The sequence below is a fragment of the Petromyzon marinus genome, unplaced genomic scaffold (assembly GCF_048934315.1).
Source record: "Petromyzon marinus isolate PM22_M1 ecotype Great Lakes invasive population unplaced genomic scaffold, UKy_Petmar_22M1.pri1.0 PM_Scaffold_37, whole genome shotgun sequence".
Classification (NCBI taxonomy): domain Eukaryota; kingdom Metazoa; phylum Chordata; class Hyperoartia; order Petromyzontiformes; family Petromyzontidae; genus Petromyzon; species Petromyzon marinus.
In genome coordinates this window covers 616,487-636,082 of record NW_027423357.1, presented here as the reverse complement: position 1 = coordinate 636,082, position 19,596 = coordinate 616,487, and the positions used below count along the sequence as shown (strand labels likewise).

Below are 19,596 nucleotides of genomic sequence, written 5' to 3'. Positions count from 1 at the left end.
GTCCTGGGCCTCCCCTAGGTCGACTCAGCCTCAAATAAGTGATCTGCATCCGGAATCTTCCTACCGGATTCAGAAGATAACTACTGGATTTAGAAGAAATCTACTGTATCTAGAAGATCCCTACTGGATTCAGAAGATTGCTACTGGATATAGAAGATCTCTACTGGATTCAGAAGACCTCTACCGGATTCAGAATATCTCTACCGGATGTAAAAGCCTTCTACCGTATTTGGAAATCATCTTCTCGTTTCGGAAGTATTCTACCAGATTTGGAAGTAATCTACCGGATCCGGAAGTTGTCTGCCGGATTCGGAAATTGCTCTGCCGGCTTCGGAAGTTGTCTACCGTCCTATGCTGTGTACAGGGGAATAAAACGCGGTGCCCCAGCCACGAGACGAGAGAGCGGAAGGGAGAGGGGGGGAGAGACAGGAGAGAGATAAGGGAGAGACAAGGGAGAGATAAGGGAGAGAGACAGGAGCCATTACTCGGGTAAGACACTCAGACACACACAGACACTCAGACACACACAGACACTCAGACACACACAGACACTCAGACATACACACAGACACTCAGACACACACTCAGACACATACAGAGACACACAGACACACACATAAGACACACACAGACACATAAGACACACACAGACACACACACAGACACACACACACAGACACGCAGACACACACAGACACGCAGACACACACACAGACACACACACAGACACACACAGACACACACACACAGACACACACAGTGACACACAGTGACACACAGACACACACAGACACACACACATAGACACTCACACACACAGAGACACACACAGACACACACAGACACACATAGACACTCACACACACAGACACACACACACAGACACACACAGACACACACACAGACACACACACAGACACACACAGACACACACACACAGACACACACACAGAGACACACAGACACACACAGACACACACACACAGACACACAGACACACACACACAGACACACACACAGACACACACAGACACACACATACAGACACACACACACACAGAGACACACACAGTGACACACAGACACACACAGACACACACACACAGACACACACACACACACAGACACACAGACACACACACAGACACACACACAGACACACACACACAGACACACACACACAGACACACACACAGACACACACACACACAGACACACACACACACAGACACACACACACAGACACACACACAGACACACACACACAGACACACACACACAGACACACACACACAGACACACACACAGACACACACACACACAGACACACACAGACACACACACAGACACACACACAGACACACACAGACACACACACAGACACACACATACACACAGACACACACAGACACACACAGACACACACACACAGTGACACACACACACACACAGACACACACACACAGACACACACACACAGACACAGACACACACACAGACACACACACACAGACACACACACATACACACACAGACACACACAGACACACACAGACACACACACACAGACACACACACACAGACACACACACAGACACACACACAGAGACACACACAGACACACACACTCACAGACACACACACAGACACACACAGACACACACACACAGACACAGACACACACACACAGACGCACACACACAGACACACACACAGACACACACACACACACAGACACAGACACACACACACAGACACACACACACACAGACACACACACAGACACACACACAGACACACAGACACACACACAGACACACACTCACAGACACACACTCACAGACACACACACAGACAGACACACACTACACACACACTCACAGACACACACACACTACACACACACTCACAGACACACACAGACACACACACACAGACACACAGACACACACACAGACACACACACACAGACACACACACAGACACACACACACAGACACACACACACACACACAGACACACACACACAGACACACACACACAGACACACACACAGACACACACACAGACACACAGACACACACACAGACACACACACAGACACACACACAGACACACACACAGACACACACACACAGACACACTCACTCACAGTGTTTGTGTAGTGTACAGTGCGGTGTACCGCTCCACCATATGCCACGTACTCCACTGTACTCCACTGTACTCCACTGCCCAGACCAGCGCGGTACAGTGCGACATACAGTGTGTGTACTGTACGAGTCTATCACTGAGAGTCGACCGGTCCTGGGCCTCCCCTAGGTTGACTCAGCCTCAAATGAGTACCAGGTGTAGCGATGATGATGGGGCAGTAAACACCGCCACTGGGGAGACAAAGGCGGCCGGGCGTGGTGGTGCTGGCCACCCACCCCCTCTGTGTGTAGCCACAGTGCCGGTAGCCTTCATAGGTGCTCGCTCACAGCACTTGCCCCTACAGCACGCTAGAGGCTACCTGGGGGAGCTTTGTCTGTGTAACAGAACTTGCCCCTACAGCCCTGCTAGAGGCTACCTGAGGGAGCTTTGTCTGTGTGTGGTGTGTGTAGTACATAGACACAGCTGCTGCTACTCGCTAGCTAACAGCACTTGCCCCTGCAGCCCTGCTAGAGGCTACCTGGGGGAGCTTTGTCTGTGTAACAGCACTTGCCCCTACAGCCTGTTAGAGGCTACCTGGGGGAGCTTTGTCTGTGTAACAGCACTTGCCCCTACAGCATGCTAGAGGCTACCTGGGGGAGCTTTGTGTAACAGCACTTGCCCCTACAGCCTGCTAGAGGCTACCTGGGGGAGCTTTGTGTAACAGCACTTGCCCCTACAGCCTGCTAGAGGCTACCTGAGGGAGCTTTGTCTGTGTGTGGTGTGTGTAGTACATAGACACAGCTGCTGCTACTCGCTAGCTAACAGCACTTGCCCCTGCAGCCCTGCTAGAGGCTACCTGGGGGAGCTTTGTCTGTGTAACAGCACTTGCCCCTACAGCCCTGCTAGAGGCTACCTGGGGGAGCTTTGTCTGTGTAACAGCACTTGTCCCTACTGCCCTGCTAGAGGCTACCTGGGGGAGCTTTGTCTGTGTAACAGCACTTGCCCCTACAGCCTGTTAGAGGCTACCTGGGGGAGCTTTGTCTGTGTAACAGCACTTGCCCCTACAGCATGCTAGAGGCTACCTGGGGGAGCTTTGTGTAACAGCACTTGCCCCTACAGCCTGCTAGAGGCTACCTGAGGGAGCTTTGTCTGTGTGTGGTGTGTGTAGTACATAGACACAGCTGCTGCTACTCGCTAGCTAACAGCACTTGCCCCTACAGCCTGCTAGAGGCCACCTGAGGGAGCTTTGTCTGTGTAACAGCACTTGCCCCTACAGCCTGCTAGAGGCTACCTGGGGAAGCTTTGTCTGTGTAACAGCACTTGTCCCTACAGCCCTGCTAGAGGCTACCTGGGGGAACTTTGTCTGTGTCTCGGCACTTGCCCCTACAGCCTGCTAGAGGCTACCTGGGGGAGCTTTGTGTAACAGCACTTGCCCTTACAGCCTGCTAGAGGCTACCTGGGGGAGCTTTGTCTCTGTAACAGCACTTGTCCCTACAGCCCTGCTAGAGGCTACCTGGGGGAACTTTGTCTGTGTCACGGCACTTGCCCCTACAGCCTGCTAGAGGCTACCTGGGGGAGCTTTGTCTGTGTGTGGGAGGGAGGGGGTGGAGCTGCTGAGTTGGCACTTCCTGTTTGTCAGCGCTGTTTGGTGTGCGGGTGGGTGAGTGGGTGGGTGAGTGGATGGGTGAGTGAGTGAGTGGGTGAGTGAGTGGGTGGGTGAGTGAGTGGGTGAGTGGGTGGGTGAGTGAGTGGGTGAGTGGGTGGGTGAGTGGGTGGGTGAGTGGGTGGGTGAGTGGGTGGGTGGGTGGGTGAGTGGGTGGGTGGGTGAGTGAGTGGGTGAGTGAGTGGGTGAGTGGGTGGGTGGGTGAGTGAGTGGGTGAGTGGGTGGGTGAGTGAGTGGGTGAGTGGGTGGGTGAGTGAGTGGGTGGGTGAGTGAGTGAGTAGGTGAGTGGGTGGGCTAATGGGTGGGTGGGTGAGTGAGTGGGTGAGTGGGTGAGTGAGTGGGTGAGTGGGTGGGTGAGTGAGTGGGTGGGTGAGTGAGTGAGTAGGTGAGTGGGTGGGCGAATGGGTGGGCGAATGGGTGAGTGAGTGGGTGAGTGGGTGGGTGAGTGGGTGAGTGGGCAGGTGGGTGAGTGAGTGGGTGGGTGAATGCGTGGGTTTATGTGTGTGAGTTTGTGAGTGTGGATGTGTGTATGTATGAGTGTGTATGTGAGTGGCCTCAAGGTGCACATGGCCTGGCACAAGCGTCGTGGTGACGTCACCGCCACTTAGTGGCAAATGGCGATCGTTGTTGTTGTATGTGAGTGTGGTAGTGTGTATGTCTGTGTGTACGTGTGTACCATCGGACACTCCACCCCCACAACTCCCTATTGGTGATGGGGCAGTTGTGGAGAGAGTGGAGAGTTTCCCATACCTGGGCAGTGTGCTTATGACCGGCTCCGGTTTAACAGCAGAGGTCTCACTCCGAATCAGTCGAGCGGCAATATCTTTTCATCAGTTGTGTGGAAGCTACCTGGTCTGTCGCCCCGCACTAAGCTTCAGGTCTTCTCGGCCACGGTCATTCCCTCCCTTCTCTACGCTTGCGAAACGTGGACCCCCCTAATGGAACATCTTCGCCGGTTAGAAACATTTAGGCTGGCCTGCCTACGATCCATCCTAGGTTTAACCAGACTGGATTGTGTGAGGAGCTCACAAATCCTTGAAAGATCTGGGCAAGATCCCATCGGTGAGCTCCTCCGGCAGGCAAGGCTGCGTTGGCTGGGTCATGTAGCCCGCATGCCCAGCCACCGCATGCCGAAACAGCTTTTGTTCGGCCGGATCGAGGAGACTAAACGGGCGCGGCACGGGCTAGAGAAGAGATGGAGTGACGTGGTACAGGAGGACGTGGAGCTGAGTGGACTTGCCGATGACTGGTACCAGCAGTGTCAAGATCGGCCTCTGTGGAGGAGGCTCGTGAAGGACGCCGCTGCTGGGCAGTTGGAGGCAGTCGCCCTCCAACAACAACGGAGGGCGTCACCGCCACTTAGTGGCGAATGGCGGTGGTTGTTGTTGTTGTGTAGTGGGGAGTGGTGGTGCAGCGGTTAGCGCTACGCTGCGCTACAAACCCAGCGACCCGGGTTCGATTCCCGCTCACGGCCAACACCACCAGTGACGATTATCTGAACCGGTCCTGTGCCTCCCCTAGGTCGACTCGGCCTCAAATGAGTACCTGGTGCAGCTGTGTGCACCCACCCCCTCGTGTGCCGTGCCAGCCTTCAGAGGTGCTGCTCACTAACAGCACTTGCCCCTACAGTCTGTTACGGGCTACACGGGGGATCTTTGTCTTTGTGTGCGAGTTCAAACTCACAGTGGCCTGGTCTCAGCCAGCTGATGAAAGTTGCAAGCGAGGATTTCATCATCGCTTGCGGCTGGGGTTGGCATCGTCCCCCACTCCTGATGTCGAGGGTAAATGGGCGAGGTTTAGGACTGTGACTCATGCAGCTGCAATGGCTGCTTTGGGTACGCGGTCCAGACCTCCCCAGAGACCCTGGCTGACAGAGGAGGTGTTCAGGATGGTTGAGAAAAAAGCGACAGGCCCACTGTCATCGTCTACAGCATCCCACGTCGGAGAATGAGGAGGCTTACCGCAGCCTTCGCTCGGAGATTCGGAGAGCCGTGAGGCGCTGCAAGGATGGGTGGTGGTCGCGGGTTGCTGAGGAGAAGGAGTCTGCCTCAGTGGCCCGTGATCACAAATCTCTATTTAACTCCATCAAAAAGTAACCTGCAGCGCCACACCTATTACCATCATTAGGGGAAAAAACGGTGATCCAATCTCTGACCCCCAGGAACAGGTTTGCAGATTGGCTGAGCATTTCTGTGAGGTCCTGGGGGAGGGAAAATCCCTCAGCCTGGAAAACATCGTGGCACAAAGTGAGGATGACCCTGCTGAGGCTGCGGTGCCTCAAATATTGGAAGAAGAAGTCACCCCCTGTGAGTGGCTGGCTGAGGTGCCATCTGTTGAAGAAGTACTGAAGGCGATTCAGAGCCTGAGACCAGGAAAGGTACCGGGCAGTGATGATCTCCCAAGCGAAATGCTGAGGGAGGGTGGCATTTGTGCAGACTGCCCTATATGACATCATAACAACAGTCTAGACCACTGGACGGGTTCCGCAGAATTGGAAGGATGCCCTGGTGGTCCCCCTCTTTAAGAAGGGTGACTGCACAGACTGTAACAACTACAGGGGCATCTCACTCCTCAGTGTGCCGGGAAAGGTCCTGGCAAGGATTATTCAACATCGCCTTGACAGGCACGCTGAGGAGAGGCTTGCGGAGCCCCAATGCGGTTTCAGGAAAGGGCGGTCCTGCACAGATGCCATATTTTCTGTCCGTCTGCTACAGCAGAGGTGTAGGGAATTCCAATAAGACCTACATCTCTGCTTTATTGACCTGGTCAAGGCCTATGATACCATCAGCAGGCCTGGGCTCTGGGTGGTTCTTCGTGCTTTTGGAGTCCCTGACCCTCTGCTCACGATCATTAAGGACCTTCATGATGGTGAGTGGACCCGGGTAAAACTACGTGGCCGGGAGTCAGAGCCATTCCCTGTTCACCTTGGGGTGCGACAGGGATGTCCTCTGGCTCCCACATTATTTAACATTTTTTGACCACGTAGTTCGTATCCATTTGATGGCTGTATCGGAGGAATTCCCATCAAAACTAAGCACCTGCCTGGGTATTTTGCACCATCGGACACTCCACTTCCACAACTCCCGATTGGTGATGGGGCAGTTGTGGAGAGTGGAGCGTTTCCCATACCTGGGCAGTGTGCTTATGACTGGCTCCGGTTGACAGCAGAGGTCTCACTCCGAATCAGTCGAGCGGCAATATCTTTTCATCGGTTGCGTAACGCTGTGTGGAAGCTACCTGGTCTGTCGCTCCGCACTAAGCTTCAGGTCTTCTCGGCCACGGTCATTCCCTCCCTTCTCTACGCTTGCAAAACGTGGACCCCCCTAATAGAACATCTTCGCCGGTTGCAAACATTTAGGCTGGCCTGCCTACTATCCATCCTGGGTTTAACCAGACTGAATTGTGTGAGGAGCTCACAAATCCTTGAAAGATCTGGGCAAGGTCCCATCGGTGAGCTCCTCCGGCGGGCAAGGCTGCGATGGCTGGGTCATGTAGCCCGCATGCCCAGCCACCGCATGCCGAAACAGCTTTTGTTCGGCCGGATCGAGGGGGCTAAGCGGGCGCGGCACGGGCTAGAGAAGAGATGGAGTGACGTGGTACAGGAGGACGTGGAGCTGAGTGGACTTGCCGATGACTGGTACCAGCGGTGTCAAGATTGGCCTCTGTGGAGGAGGCTTGTGAAGGACGCTACTGGGCAGTTGGAGGCAGTCGCCCTCCAACAACAACGGAGGGCGGAGGAGCGATGCTCACAACAATGAGCGGAGCGCCGGGTGGCTAAAGCACAGCAGGTTGGCACAGTAGGGGGCACAGGTGGTGCATCAGCCAGTCATCTCAGTCAGTCGACCCGTGGCACCTGCTGGGTCTGCCCCGTGACCTCCTGCCAGCGGGCGTTCGACACTTCACGTGGCCTCAGGGTGCACATAGCCTGGCACAAGCGTCGTGGTGACGTCACCGCCACTTAGTGGTGAATGGCGGTTGTTGTTGTGTGTATGTGTGTGTGTCTCTGTGTGTGTGAGTGTGTGTGTCTGTGTGTGTGTGTGTCTGTGTGTCTGTGTGTGTGTGTGTCTGTGTGTGTGTGTCTGTGTGTGAGTGTGTGTGTATCTGTGTGTCTGTGTGTGTGTCTGTGTGTCTGTGTGTGTCTGTGTGTGTATCTGTGTGTGTGTGTGTGTCTGTGTGTGAGTGTGTGTGTATCTGTGTGTCTGTGTGTGTGTGTGTCTGTGTGTGTGTCTCTGTGTGTGTGTGTGTCTGTGTGTGTGTCTCTGTGTGTGTGTGTCTGTGTGTGTGTCTGTGTGTGTGTCTCTGTGTGTGTGTGTGTGTCTGTGTGTGTGTCTGTGTGTGTGTCTCTGTGTGTGTGTGTGTCTGTGTGTGTGTCTCTGTGTGTGTGTGTGTCTGTGTGTGTGTCTCTGTGTGTGTGTGTGTCTGTGTGTGTGTGTCTGTGTGTGTATCTGTGTGTCTGTGTGTGTCTGTGTGTCTCTGTGTGTGTGTGTCTGTGTGTGTGTGTCTGTGTGTGTCTGTCTGTGTGTGTCTGTGTGTCTGTGTGTGTGTGTCTGTGTGTGTGTGTGTCTGTGTGTGAGTGTCTGTGTCTGTGTGTGTGACTGTGTGTGTGACTGTGTGTGTGTCTGTGTGTCTCTGTGTGTGTCTCTCACCCTCTCCATCTCGCCCTCCCCCCCTTCCCCCACAGCGGCTGTCTTCCTGCACACGCCGCTAAGCGCCTCACCTGCTGCACCGCACAGCGACCCTCCTGACGACCACCACCCCCGGGACGAGGGGAGCAGCAGGAGCAGCAGCAGCAGGAGCAGCAGCAGCAGCAGCAGCAGCAGCAGCAGGAGCAGCAGGGTGTCAGCATGGGAGCGGCGAGGCTGACGCTGTGGGGAGTGGCGCTCTTCCTCGTCTGGAACTTTCTCCTGCTGCTCTTCCTGCTCGGGAAGAGTTCCCCACCAGCACAGCTCACGGCACAGGTGGGGGAGGGGAGGCTACCCGGGGGACCTTTGCCTGTGTCTGTGTCTGTGCACCGCCGCCGCTACAAGCCACTCGCTGCACTTGCCCCCGCTTATCGTTAAGGCTACCCGGGGGACCTTTGTCTGTGTCTGTGTGGGCACCTCCGCCGCTACAAGCCACTCACTGCACTTGCCCCTGCTTCCCCTTAAGGCTACCCGGGGGACCTTTGCCTGTGTCTGTGTGTGCACCTCCGCCGCTACAAGCCACTCACTGCACTTGCCCCTGCTTCCCCTTAAGGCTACCCGGGGGACCTTTGCCTGTGTCTGTGTGGGCACCACCGCCGCTACAAGCCACTCGCTGCACTTGCCCCTGCTTCTCGTTAAGGCTACCCGGGGGACCTTTGCCTGTGTCTGTGTGGGCACCTCCGCCGCTACAAGCCACTCACTGCACTTGCCCCTGCTTCTCGTTAAGGCTACCCGGGGGACCTTTGCCTGTGTCTGTGTGGGCACCACCGCCGCTACAAGCCACTCGCTGCACTTGCCCCTGCTTATCGTTAAGGCTACCCGGGGGACCTTTGCCTGTGTCTGTGTGGGCACCTCCGCCGCTACAAGCCACTCACTGCACTTGCCCCTGCTTCCCCTTAAGGCTACCCGGGGGACCTTTGCCTGTGTCTGTGTGTCCGCCGCTACAAGCCACTCACTGCACTTGCCCCTGCTTCCCCTTAAGGCTACCCGGGGGACCTTTGCCTGTGTCTGTGTGGGCACCGCCGCCGCTACAAGCCACTCACTGCACTTGCCCCTGCTTATCGTTAAGGCTACCCGGGGGACCTTTGCCTGTGTCTGTGTGTGCACCTCCGCCGCTACAAGCCACTCGCTGCACTTGCCCCTGCTTCCCCTTAAGGCTACCCGGGGGACCTTTGCCTGTGTCTGTGTCTGCACCTCCGCCGCTACAAGCCACTCACTGCACTTGCCCCTGCTTATCGTTAAGGCTACCCGGGGGACCTTTGCCTGTGTCTGTGTGTCCGCCGCTACAAGCCACTCGCTGCACTTGCCCCTGCTTCTCGTTAAGGCTACCCGGGGGACCTTTGCCTGTGTCTGTGTGGGCACCTCCGCCGCTACAAGCCACTCACTGCACTTGCCCCTGCTTCCCCTTAAGGCTACCCGGGGGACCTTTGCCTGTGGCTGTGCAGGTGAGTGGCCTCGTGCGGGACGTGGAGGTGCAGCTGGAGGAACAGAAGTCTCTGCTCCAGGAGATCCAGAGGCTCCGGAGGGCTCCGCTAGGCCCCGGCCTGGCTCAGCACGAAGCTCGGACCAACGACTCCGTTATACCCATCCTGGTCATCGCCTGTGACAGGTGAGGCGGGGAGAGACGCCCAGGGATTGAACCCAGACCCTCAGTGTCTCTGTGGTGTCCTTGAGAGACTCTGACCCAGGGATTGAACCCAGACCCTCAGTGTCTCTGTGGTCCTCCTGAGAGACCTTGACCCAGGGATTGAACCCAGACCCTCAGTGTCTCTGTGGCCCTCCTGAGAGACCTTGACCCAGGGATTGAACCCAGACCCTCAGTGTCTCTGTGGTGTCCTTGAGAGACTCTGACCCAGGGATTGAACCCAGACCCTCAGTGTCTCTGTGGTCCTCCTGAGAGACCTTGACCCAGGGATTGAACCCAGACCCTCAGTGTCTCTGTGGCCCTCCTGAGAGACCTTGACCCAGGGATTGAACCCAGACCCTCAGTGTCTCTGTGGTGTCCTTGAGAGACTCTGACCCAGGGATTGAACCCAGACCCTCAGTGTCTCTGTGGTCCTCCTGAGAGACCTTGACCCAGGGATTGAACCCAGACCCTCAGTGTCTCTGTGGTCCTCCCTGAGAGACCTTGACCCAGGGATTGAACCCAGACCCTCAGTGTCTCTGTGGTCCTCCTGAGAGACCTTGACCCAGGGATTGAACCCAGACTCTCAGTGTCTCTGTGGTCCTCCTGAGAGACCTTGACCCAGGGATTGAACCCAGACCCTCAGTGTCTCTGTGGTCCTCCTGAGAGAGACCTTGACCCAGGGATTGAACCCAGACTCTCAGTGTCTCTGTGGTCCTCCTGAGAGACCTTGACCCAGGGATTGAACCCAGACCCTCAGTGTCTCTGTGGGCCTCCTGAGAGACTCTGACCCAGGGATTGAACCCAGACCCTCAGTGTCTCTGTGGCCCTGCTGAGAGACCTTGACCCAGGGATTGAACCCAGACCCTCAGTGTCTCTGTGATCCTCCTGAGAGACTCTGACCCAGGGATTGAACCCAGACCCTCAGTGTCTCTGTGGTTCTCCTGAGACACCCTGACCCAGGGATTGAACCCAGACCCTCAGTGTCTCTGTGGTTCTCCTGAGAGACCTTGACCCAGGGATTGAACCCAGACCCTCAGTGTCTCTGTGATCCTCCTGAGAGACTCTGACCCAGGGATTGAACCCAGACTCTCAGTGTCTCTGGTCCTCCTGAGAGACCTTGACCCAGGGATTGAACCCAGACTCTCTGTGTCTCTGTGGTCCTCCTGAGAGACCTTGACCCAGGGATTGAACCCAGACCCTCAGTGTCTCTGTGGTCCTCCTGAGAGAGACCTTGACCCAGGGATTGAACCCAGACTCTCAGTGTCTCTGTGGTCCTCCTGAGAGACCTTGACCCAGGGATTGAACCCAGACCCTCAGTGTCTCTGTGATCCTCCTGAGAGACTCTGACCCAGGGATTGAACCCAGACCCTCAGTGTCTCTGTGGGCCTCCTGAGAGACTCTGACCCAGGGATTGAACCCAGACCCTCAGTGTCTCTGTGGCCCTGCTGAGAGACCTTGACCCAGGGATTGAACCCAGACCCTCAGTGTCTCTGTGATCCTCCTGAGAGACTCTGACCCAGGGATTGAACCCAGACCCTCAGTGTCTCTGTGGTTCTCCTGAGACACCCTGACCCAGGGATTGAACCCAGACCCTCAGTGTCTCTGTGGTTCTCCTGAGAGACCTTGACCCAGGGATTGAACCCAGACCCTCAGTGTCTCTGTGATCCTCCTGAGAGACTCTGACCCAGGGATTGAACCCAGACTCTCAGTGTCTCTGGTCCTCCTGAGAGACCTTGACCCAGGGATTGAACCTAGACCCTCAGTGTCTCTGTGGTGTCCCTGAGAGACCTTGACCCAGGGATTGAACCCATACTCTCCGTGTCTATGGCCTCCTGAGAGACCTTGACCCAGGGATTGAACCCAGACTCTCAGTGTCTCTGTGGTCCTCCTGAGAGACCTTGACCCAGGGATTGAACCCAGACCCTCAGTGTCTCTGTGGTCCTCCTGAGAGACCTTGACCCAGGGATTGAACCCAGACTCTCGGTGTCTCTGTGGTCCTCCTGAGAGACTCTGACCCAGGGATTGAACCCAGACCCTCAGTGTCTCTGTGGTTCTCCTGAGACACCCTGACCCAGGGATTGAACCCAGACCCTCAGTGTCTCTGTGGTTCTCCTGAGACACCCTGACCCAGGGATTTAACCCAGACTCTCCGTGTCTATGGCCTCCTGAGAGACCTTGACCCAGGGATTGAACCCAGACTCTGTGTCTCTGGTCCTCCTGAGAGACCTTGACCCAGGGATTGAACCCAGACTCTCTGTGTCTCTGTGGTCCTCCTGAGAGACCTTGACCCAGGGATTGAACCCAGACCCTCAGTGTCTCTGTGGTCCTCCTGAGAGACCTTGACCCAGGGATTGAACCCAGACCCTCAGTGTCTCTGTGATCCTCCTGAGAGACTCTGACCCAGGGATTGAACCCAGACTCTCAGTGTCTCTGGTCCTCCTGAGAGACCTTGACCCAGGGATTGAACCCAGACCCTCAGTGTCTCTGTGATCCTCCTGAGAGAGACCTTGACCCAGGGATTGAACCCAGACCCTCAGTGTCTCTGTGGGCCTCCTGAGAGACTCTGACCCAGGGATTGAACCCAGACCCTCAGTGTCTCTGTGGTTCTCCTGAGAGAGACCTTGACCCAGGGATTGAACCCAGACTCTCTGTGTCTATGGCCTCCTGAGAGACCTTGACCCAGGGATTGAACCCAGACTCTCCGTGTCTATGGCCTCCTGTCTCCGCAGGCCCACGGTGAGCCGCTGTCTGGACCGGCTGCTCCGGTTTCGGCCCTCGGCCTCCCAATTCCCCATCGTGGTGAGCCAGGATTGTGGGCACGCAGAGACAGCACGGATCATTCAGAGCTACGGAAAACAGGTGGGAGTCACTCACTCAGTCAGTCACTCAGTCAGTCACTCAGTCAGTCAGTCACTCAGTCACTCACTCAGTCAGTCAGTCACTCAGTCAGTCACTCAGTCACTCACTCAGTCAGTCACTCAGTCACTCACTCAGTCAGTCACTCACTCAGTCACTCAGTCAGTCAGTCAGTCACTCACTCAGTCAGTCACTCAGTCACTCACTCACTCAGTCACTCAGTCACTCAGTCAGTCACTCAGTCAGTCAGTCACTCACTCAGTCACTCACTCACTCAGTCAGTCACTCAGTCAGTCACTCAGTCAGTCACTCAGTCAGTCACTCAGTCACTCACTCAGTCAGTCACTCACTCAGTCACTCAGTCACTTAGTCACTCACTCAGTCACTCAGTCAGTCACTCAGTCACTCAGTCAGTCACTCAGTCAGTCAGTCACTCACTCAGTCACTCAGTCAGTCAGTCACTCAGTCAGTCAGTCACTCACTCAGTCACTCAGTCAGTCAGTCACTCAGTCACTTACTCACTCACTCAGTCACTCACTCAGTCACTCACCCACTCAATCACCCACTCAATAACCTACTCACCCACTCACTTAGTCAGTCACTTGGTCACTCACTCAGTCACTCAGTCACTCACTCACTCAGTCACTCACTCAGTCACTCACTCAGTCACTCACTCAGTCAGTCACTCACTCACTCACTCAGTCAATCACTCACTCAATCACTCACTCACTCAGTCACTCAATGACTCACCAACTCACCCCCCACCCACCCACCCACTCACCCCCCACCCACCCACCCACCCCCCACCCACCCCCCCCCCCCCCCCACCCCCCCAGGTGACCCACCTCCGCCAGCCCGATCTGAGCGACGTCCCCAGCCCCCCGGGCCACCGTCGCTTCCAGGGCTACTACCGCATAGCGCGTCACTACGCCTGGGCCCTGGGCCAGCTGTTCGACGTGCTGGGCCACGCGGCGGCCGTGGTGGTGGAGGACGACCTGGACGTGGCCTCCGACTTCTTCTCCTACTTCTCGGCGGCGCTGCCGCTGCTGCGCTCCGACCCCTCGCTGTGGTGCGCCTCGGCCTGGAACGACAACGGGAAGCCGGGCCTGGTGGACGCCCGGAGGCCCCAGCTGCTGCACCGCACCGACTTCTTCCCGGGCCTCGGCTGGCTCCTGCTGGCCGAGCTGTGGCGGGAGCTGGCGCCGCCCCGGTGGCCCGCGGCCTTCTGGGACGACTGGATGAGGGACGGGGAGCGCCGTCGCGGCCGCCAGTGCGTGCGGCCGGAGGTGCCGCGCGCGGTGACCTTCGGCCGCGGCGGCGTCAGCCAGGGCCAGTTCTACGAGCGCCACCTGCGGCACATGCGGCTCAACGCCGAGGCGGCGGCCGTGGACTTCGCCGCGCCCGGCGGGGCCGGCGCCGAGGCCCTGCGGGCGCTGGCGCCGGCCGAGGACTACGCCCGCCGGTTCCTGCGCCGGGTCTACAACGGCTCGGACGAGGAGACGCTGGCGCGGGTGCTGGAGGCCGGGCGGCTGTCCGGGGCCGGCGGGGCCGAAGGAGGAGGAGGAGGAGGAGGCCGTCCGAGGCCGGCCAGGGTGACGTACCGCAGCGCCGACGAGTTCAAGGCGGCCGCCAGGTCGCTGGGGCTCATGGACGACCTGAAGGCCGGAGTGCCGAGGGGCGCCTACCGGGGAGTGGTGTCTGTCATGCACGCCGGCAGACGGGTGCACCTGGCACCGCCGCCCGGCTGGACGGGGTACGACCCCAGTTGGACGTGAGGGGAGTGGCGGGGGTGGGCGGGTCGGTGGGTGAAAGGGTGAGCGAGTGAGCGAGTCAGTGAACGAGTGAGTCAGTGAGCGAGTTAGTGAACGAGTTAGTGAACGAGTTAGTGAGTGAGTCAGTCAGTGAGTGAGTGAGCGAGTGAGTCAGTGAGTGAGCGAGTGAGTGAGTCAGTCAGCGAGTGAGTGAGCGAGTGAGTCAGTGAGCGAGTGAGTGAGTCAGTGAGTCAGTGAGTGAGCGAGTGAGTGAGTCAGTGAGTCAGTGAGTGAGTCAGTGAGTCAGTGAGTGAGCGAGTGAGTGAGTCAGTGAGTCAGTGAGTGAGCAAGTTAGTGAGTTAGTGAGCGAGTCTGAGTGAGTTAGTGAGCGAGTGAGTGAGTCAGTGAGTGAGTGAGTGAGTTAGTGAGTGAGTTAATGAGGGAGTCAGTGAGTGAGCGAGGGAGTCAGTGAGTGAGCGAGTGAGTCAGTGAGCGAGTTAGTGAGTCAGTGAGCGAGTGAGTGAGTCAGTGAGCGAGTTAGTGAGCGAGTGAGTGAGCGAGCGAGTGAGTGAGTGAACGAGTTAGTGAGCGAGTGAGTCAGTGAGTGAGTGCGTTAGTGAGGGAGTGAGCGAGTGAGTGAGTTAGTGAGCAAGTGACCCAGTGAGTTAATGAGCGAGTCAGTGAGTGAGTTAATGAGCGAGCGAGTAAGTTAGTGAGCGAGTGAGGGAGTGAGTGAGTTAGTGAGGGAGTCAGTGAGTTAGTGAGGGAGTCAGTGAGTGAGATAATGAGCGAGTGAGTGAGTGAGTGAGCGAGTGACCGAGTGAGTTAGTGAGGGAATCAGTGAGTGAGATAATGAGCGAGTGAGTGAGTGAGATCATTAGTGAGTGAGTGAGTGAGGGAGTCAGTGAGTGAGTGAGTTAACGAGTCAATTAGCGAGCGATCCAGCTAGTGAGTCAGTTAGCGAGCCAGTTAGCGAGCGAGTCAGTTAGCTAGCTAGTTAGTGAGTCAGTTCACGAGTCAGTTAGGTAGCGAGTCAGTGAGTCAGTTAGCGAGCGAGTCGGTTAGCGAGTCGGTTAGCGAGTCAGTTGGCGAGTCAGTTAGATAGCTAGTTAGCGAGTCAGTTAGCTAGTTAGCTAGTCAGTTAGCGAGTCGGTTAGTGAGCGAGTTAGCGAGTCAGCTAGCGAGTCAGTTGGCGAGTCAGTTAGATAGCTAGTTAGCGAGTCAGTTAGCTAGCGAGTCAGCTAGCTAGCTAGTTAGCGAGCCAGCTAGCGAGTCAGCTAGCTAGCTAGTTAGCGAGTCAGCTAGCTAGTTAGCGAGTCAGTTGGTGAGTCAGCTAGCTAGCTAGTTAGCGAGTCAGCTAGCTAGTTAGTTAGCGAGTCAGTTGGCGAGTCAGCTAGCTAGCTAACTAGCGAGTCAGTTGGCGAGTCAGCTAGCTAGCTAACTAGCGGGTCAGTTGGCGAGTCAGTTAGCTAGCTAGTTAGTGAGTCAGTTAGCTAGCGAGTCAGTTGGCGAGTCAGCTAGCTAGTTAGTGAGTCAGTTAGCTAGCGAGTCAGTTGGCGAGTCAGCTAGTTAGCTAGTTAGTGAGTCAGTTAGCTAGCTAGTTAGCGAGTCAGCTAGCTAGCTAGCGAGTCAGTTAGCGAGTCAGTTAGCTAGCTAGCGAGTCAGTTGGCGAGTCAGCTAGCGAGTCAGTTAGCTAGCTAGTTAGCGAGCCAGCTAGCGAGTTAGTTAGCTAGCTAGCGAGTCAGTTAGCTAGCTAGCTAGCGAGTCAGTTAGCTAGCTAGCTAGTTAGCGAGTCAGTTAGCTAGCTAGTTAGCGAGCCAGCTAGCGAGTCAGTTAGCTAGCTAGCGAGTCAGTTAGCTAACTAGCTAGCGAGTCAGTTGGCTAACTAGCTAGTGAGTCAGTTGGCGAGTCAGCTAGCTGCTAACTAGCGGGTCAGTTGGCGAGTCAGTTGGCGAGTCAGTTAGCGAGTCAGTTATCTAGCTAGCTAGCTAGCGAGTGAGTGACTGAGTGAGTGACTGAATGAGTGACTGAGTGACTGAGTGAGTTAGTGGCTGAGTGACTGAGTGACTGAGTGAGTGGCTGAGTGACTGAGTGACTGAGTGAGTGAGTGGCTGAGTGGCTGACTGAGTGGCTGAGTGACTGAGTGAGTTAGTGACTGAGTGGCTGAGTGACTGAGTGAGTGAGTGGCTGAGTGACTGAGTGAGTGAGTGGCTGAGTGACTGAGTGACTGACCGAGTGACTGACCGAGTGACTGACCGAGTGGCTGAGTGAGTGACTGAGTGACTGAGTGACTGACCGAGTGGCTGAGTGAGTGACTGAGTGAGTGGCTGAGTGACTGACTGAGTGGCTGAGTGAGTGAGTGGCTGAGTGACTGAGTGAGTGACTGAGTGACTGAGTGACTGAGTGAGTGACTGACTGAGTAAGTGAGTGACTGAGTGAGTGCTATCTGTGCCTGTGTCACGACTGCCAATGCAGCAGCAGAGAGAGAGAGTCCCACATTCCGAGATTCCACTTTGTACAGAAAAATTATTCTCTCATCTCCCCTACTACGAACTGCCAGCTGCCACTGGGGGTGCCCCTAGGCCAGACCACAGCAGCCACAACCATCGCTACCCCTCCTACTACTGACAACACTCACACACACACAGAGACAGCTGCCACTGGGGGTGCCCCTAGGCCAGACCACACAGCAGCAACAACAACAACAATAACTCACCCCTCCTACTACTGGCAGATGAACGTTCATCAGGGTTTGGGTGCGGATTTGGTGATGGGTATGGTGATGGGTATGGTGACATTATGGTGATGGTTTTGGTGATGTTTGGTGCTGCACGGGCGGTGACCAATTAAACTTGTAAAGAATTCGCATTCACGGTGTCCGCTGTCGCGCCTTTCACGATGCAATCGGAATCACCAAATGGCATCTCTCCTGAATCACAGCGACACTGCCCCTACCAACATGGTGTGCACAGTGACATCACAAACCCCTACCAACATGGTGTGCACAGTGACATCACATACCCCTACCAACATGGTGTGCACAGTGACATCACATACCCCTACCAACATGGTGTGCACAGTGACATCACATACCCTTACCAACATGGTGTGCACAGTGACATCACAAACCCCTACCAACATGGTGTGCACAGTGACATCACATACCCCTACCAATATGGTGTGCGCAGTGACATCACATACCCTTACCAACATGGTGTGCGCAGTGACATCACATACCCCTACCAACATGGTGTGCACAGTGACATCACATACCCCTACCAACATGGTGTGCGCAGTGACATCACATACCCTTACCAACATGGTGTGCACAGTGACATCACATACCCCTACCAACATGGTGTGCACAGTGACATCACATACCCCTACCAACATGGTGTGCGCAGTGACATCACATACCCTTACCAACATGGTGTGCACAGTGACATCACATACCCCTACCAACATGGTGTGCGCAGTGCCATCACATACCCTTACCAAGATGGTGTTCGCAGTGCCATCACATACCCTTACCAACATGGTGTGCGCAGTGCCATCACAAACCCTTACCAACATGGCGTTCGCACTTACATTACCTACCCTTACCAACATGGTGTGCACAGTGCCATCACATACCCTTACCAAGATGGCGTTCGCAGTGCCATCACATACCCTTACCAACATGGTGTGCGCAGTGCCATCACATACCCTTACCAACATGGTGTGCGCAGTGCCATCACATACCCTTACCAACATGGTGTGCACAGTGCCATCACAAACCCTTACCAAGATGGCATTCGCACTTACACTACCTACCCTTGCCAACATGGTGTGCGCAGTGCCATCACATACCCTTACCAACATGGTGTGCGCAGTGCCATCACAAACCCTTACCAACATGGTGTGTGCAGTGCCATCACATACCCTTACCAAGATGGCGTTCGCAGTGCCATCACATACCCTTACCAAGATGGCGTTCGCAGTGCCATCACATACCCTTACCAACATGGTGTGCACAGTGTCATCACATACCCTTACCAAGATGGCATTCGCACTTTACCTACCCTTACCAACATGGTGTGCAGTGCCATCGTATACCCTTACAAAAATGGCGTCCACACCTGCATTACCCACCCTTACAAAGATGGGGTCCACGTTTACATTACCTACCCTTACTAAGATGGCGTCCACATTTTGCATTGCATACCCTTGCCAAAATGGCGTCCACAGTTACATTGCCTCCCCTTACCATATATGGCGTCCACAGTTACATTCCCCACTCTAACCAGGATGGCGCCTACAATTACACTGCCTACCCTTACGAAGATGGCGTCCACAGTGACACTGCCTGCCCTCGCCAAGATGGCGTCCACAGTGACACTGCCTGCCCTCACAAGATGGCGTCCACAGTGACACTGCATGTCCTTACCAAAATGGCGTCCACAGTGACACTGCCTGCCCTCACAAGATGGCGTCCACAGTGACACTGCATGTCCTTACCAAAATGGCGTCCACAGTGACACAGCCTGCCCTCGCCAAGATGGCGTCCACAGTGACACTGCCTGCCCTCACAAGATGGCGTCCACAGTGACACTGCCTGCCCTCACAAGATGGCGTCCACAGTGCGCTGCCTGCCCTCACAAGATGGCGTCCACAGTGACACTGCCTGCCCTCGCAAGATGGCGTCCACAGTGACACTGCCTGCCCTCGCCAAGATGGCGTCCACAGTGACACTGCCTGCCCTTGCCAAGATGGCGTCCACAGTGACACTACCTGCCCTCGCCAAGATGGCGTCCACAGTGACACTGCCTGCCCTCGCCAAGATGGCGTCCACAGTGACACTGCCTGCCCTCGCCAAGATGGCGTCCACAGTGACACTGCCTGCCCTCG

General features: G+C 55.9%; 1 protein-coding gene across 1 annotated transcript; it reads left to right on the top strand.

Annotated features, from left to right (window-relative positions):
* The first annotated feature begins 289 nt into the window (after positions 1-289).
* LOC116958110 (alpha-1,3-mannosyl-glycoprotein 2-beta-N-acetylglucosaminyltransferase) lies at positions 290-17,577 on the top strand. Its single transcript, XM_032980602.2, has 5 exons — positions 290-489; positions 8,475-8,751; positions 9,921-10,084; positions 12,832-12,961; positions 13,795-17,577. Exons 2-5 carry the CDS (start codon positions 8,638-8,640, stop codon positions 14,731-14,733), a joined length of 1,347 nt encoding a protein of 448 aa, XP_032836493.1. The 5' UTR covers positions 290-489; positions 8,475-8,637; the 3' UTR covers positions 14,734-17,577.
* Positions 17,578-19,596: the final 2,019 nt, after the last annotated feature.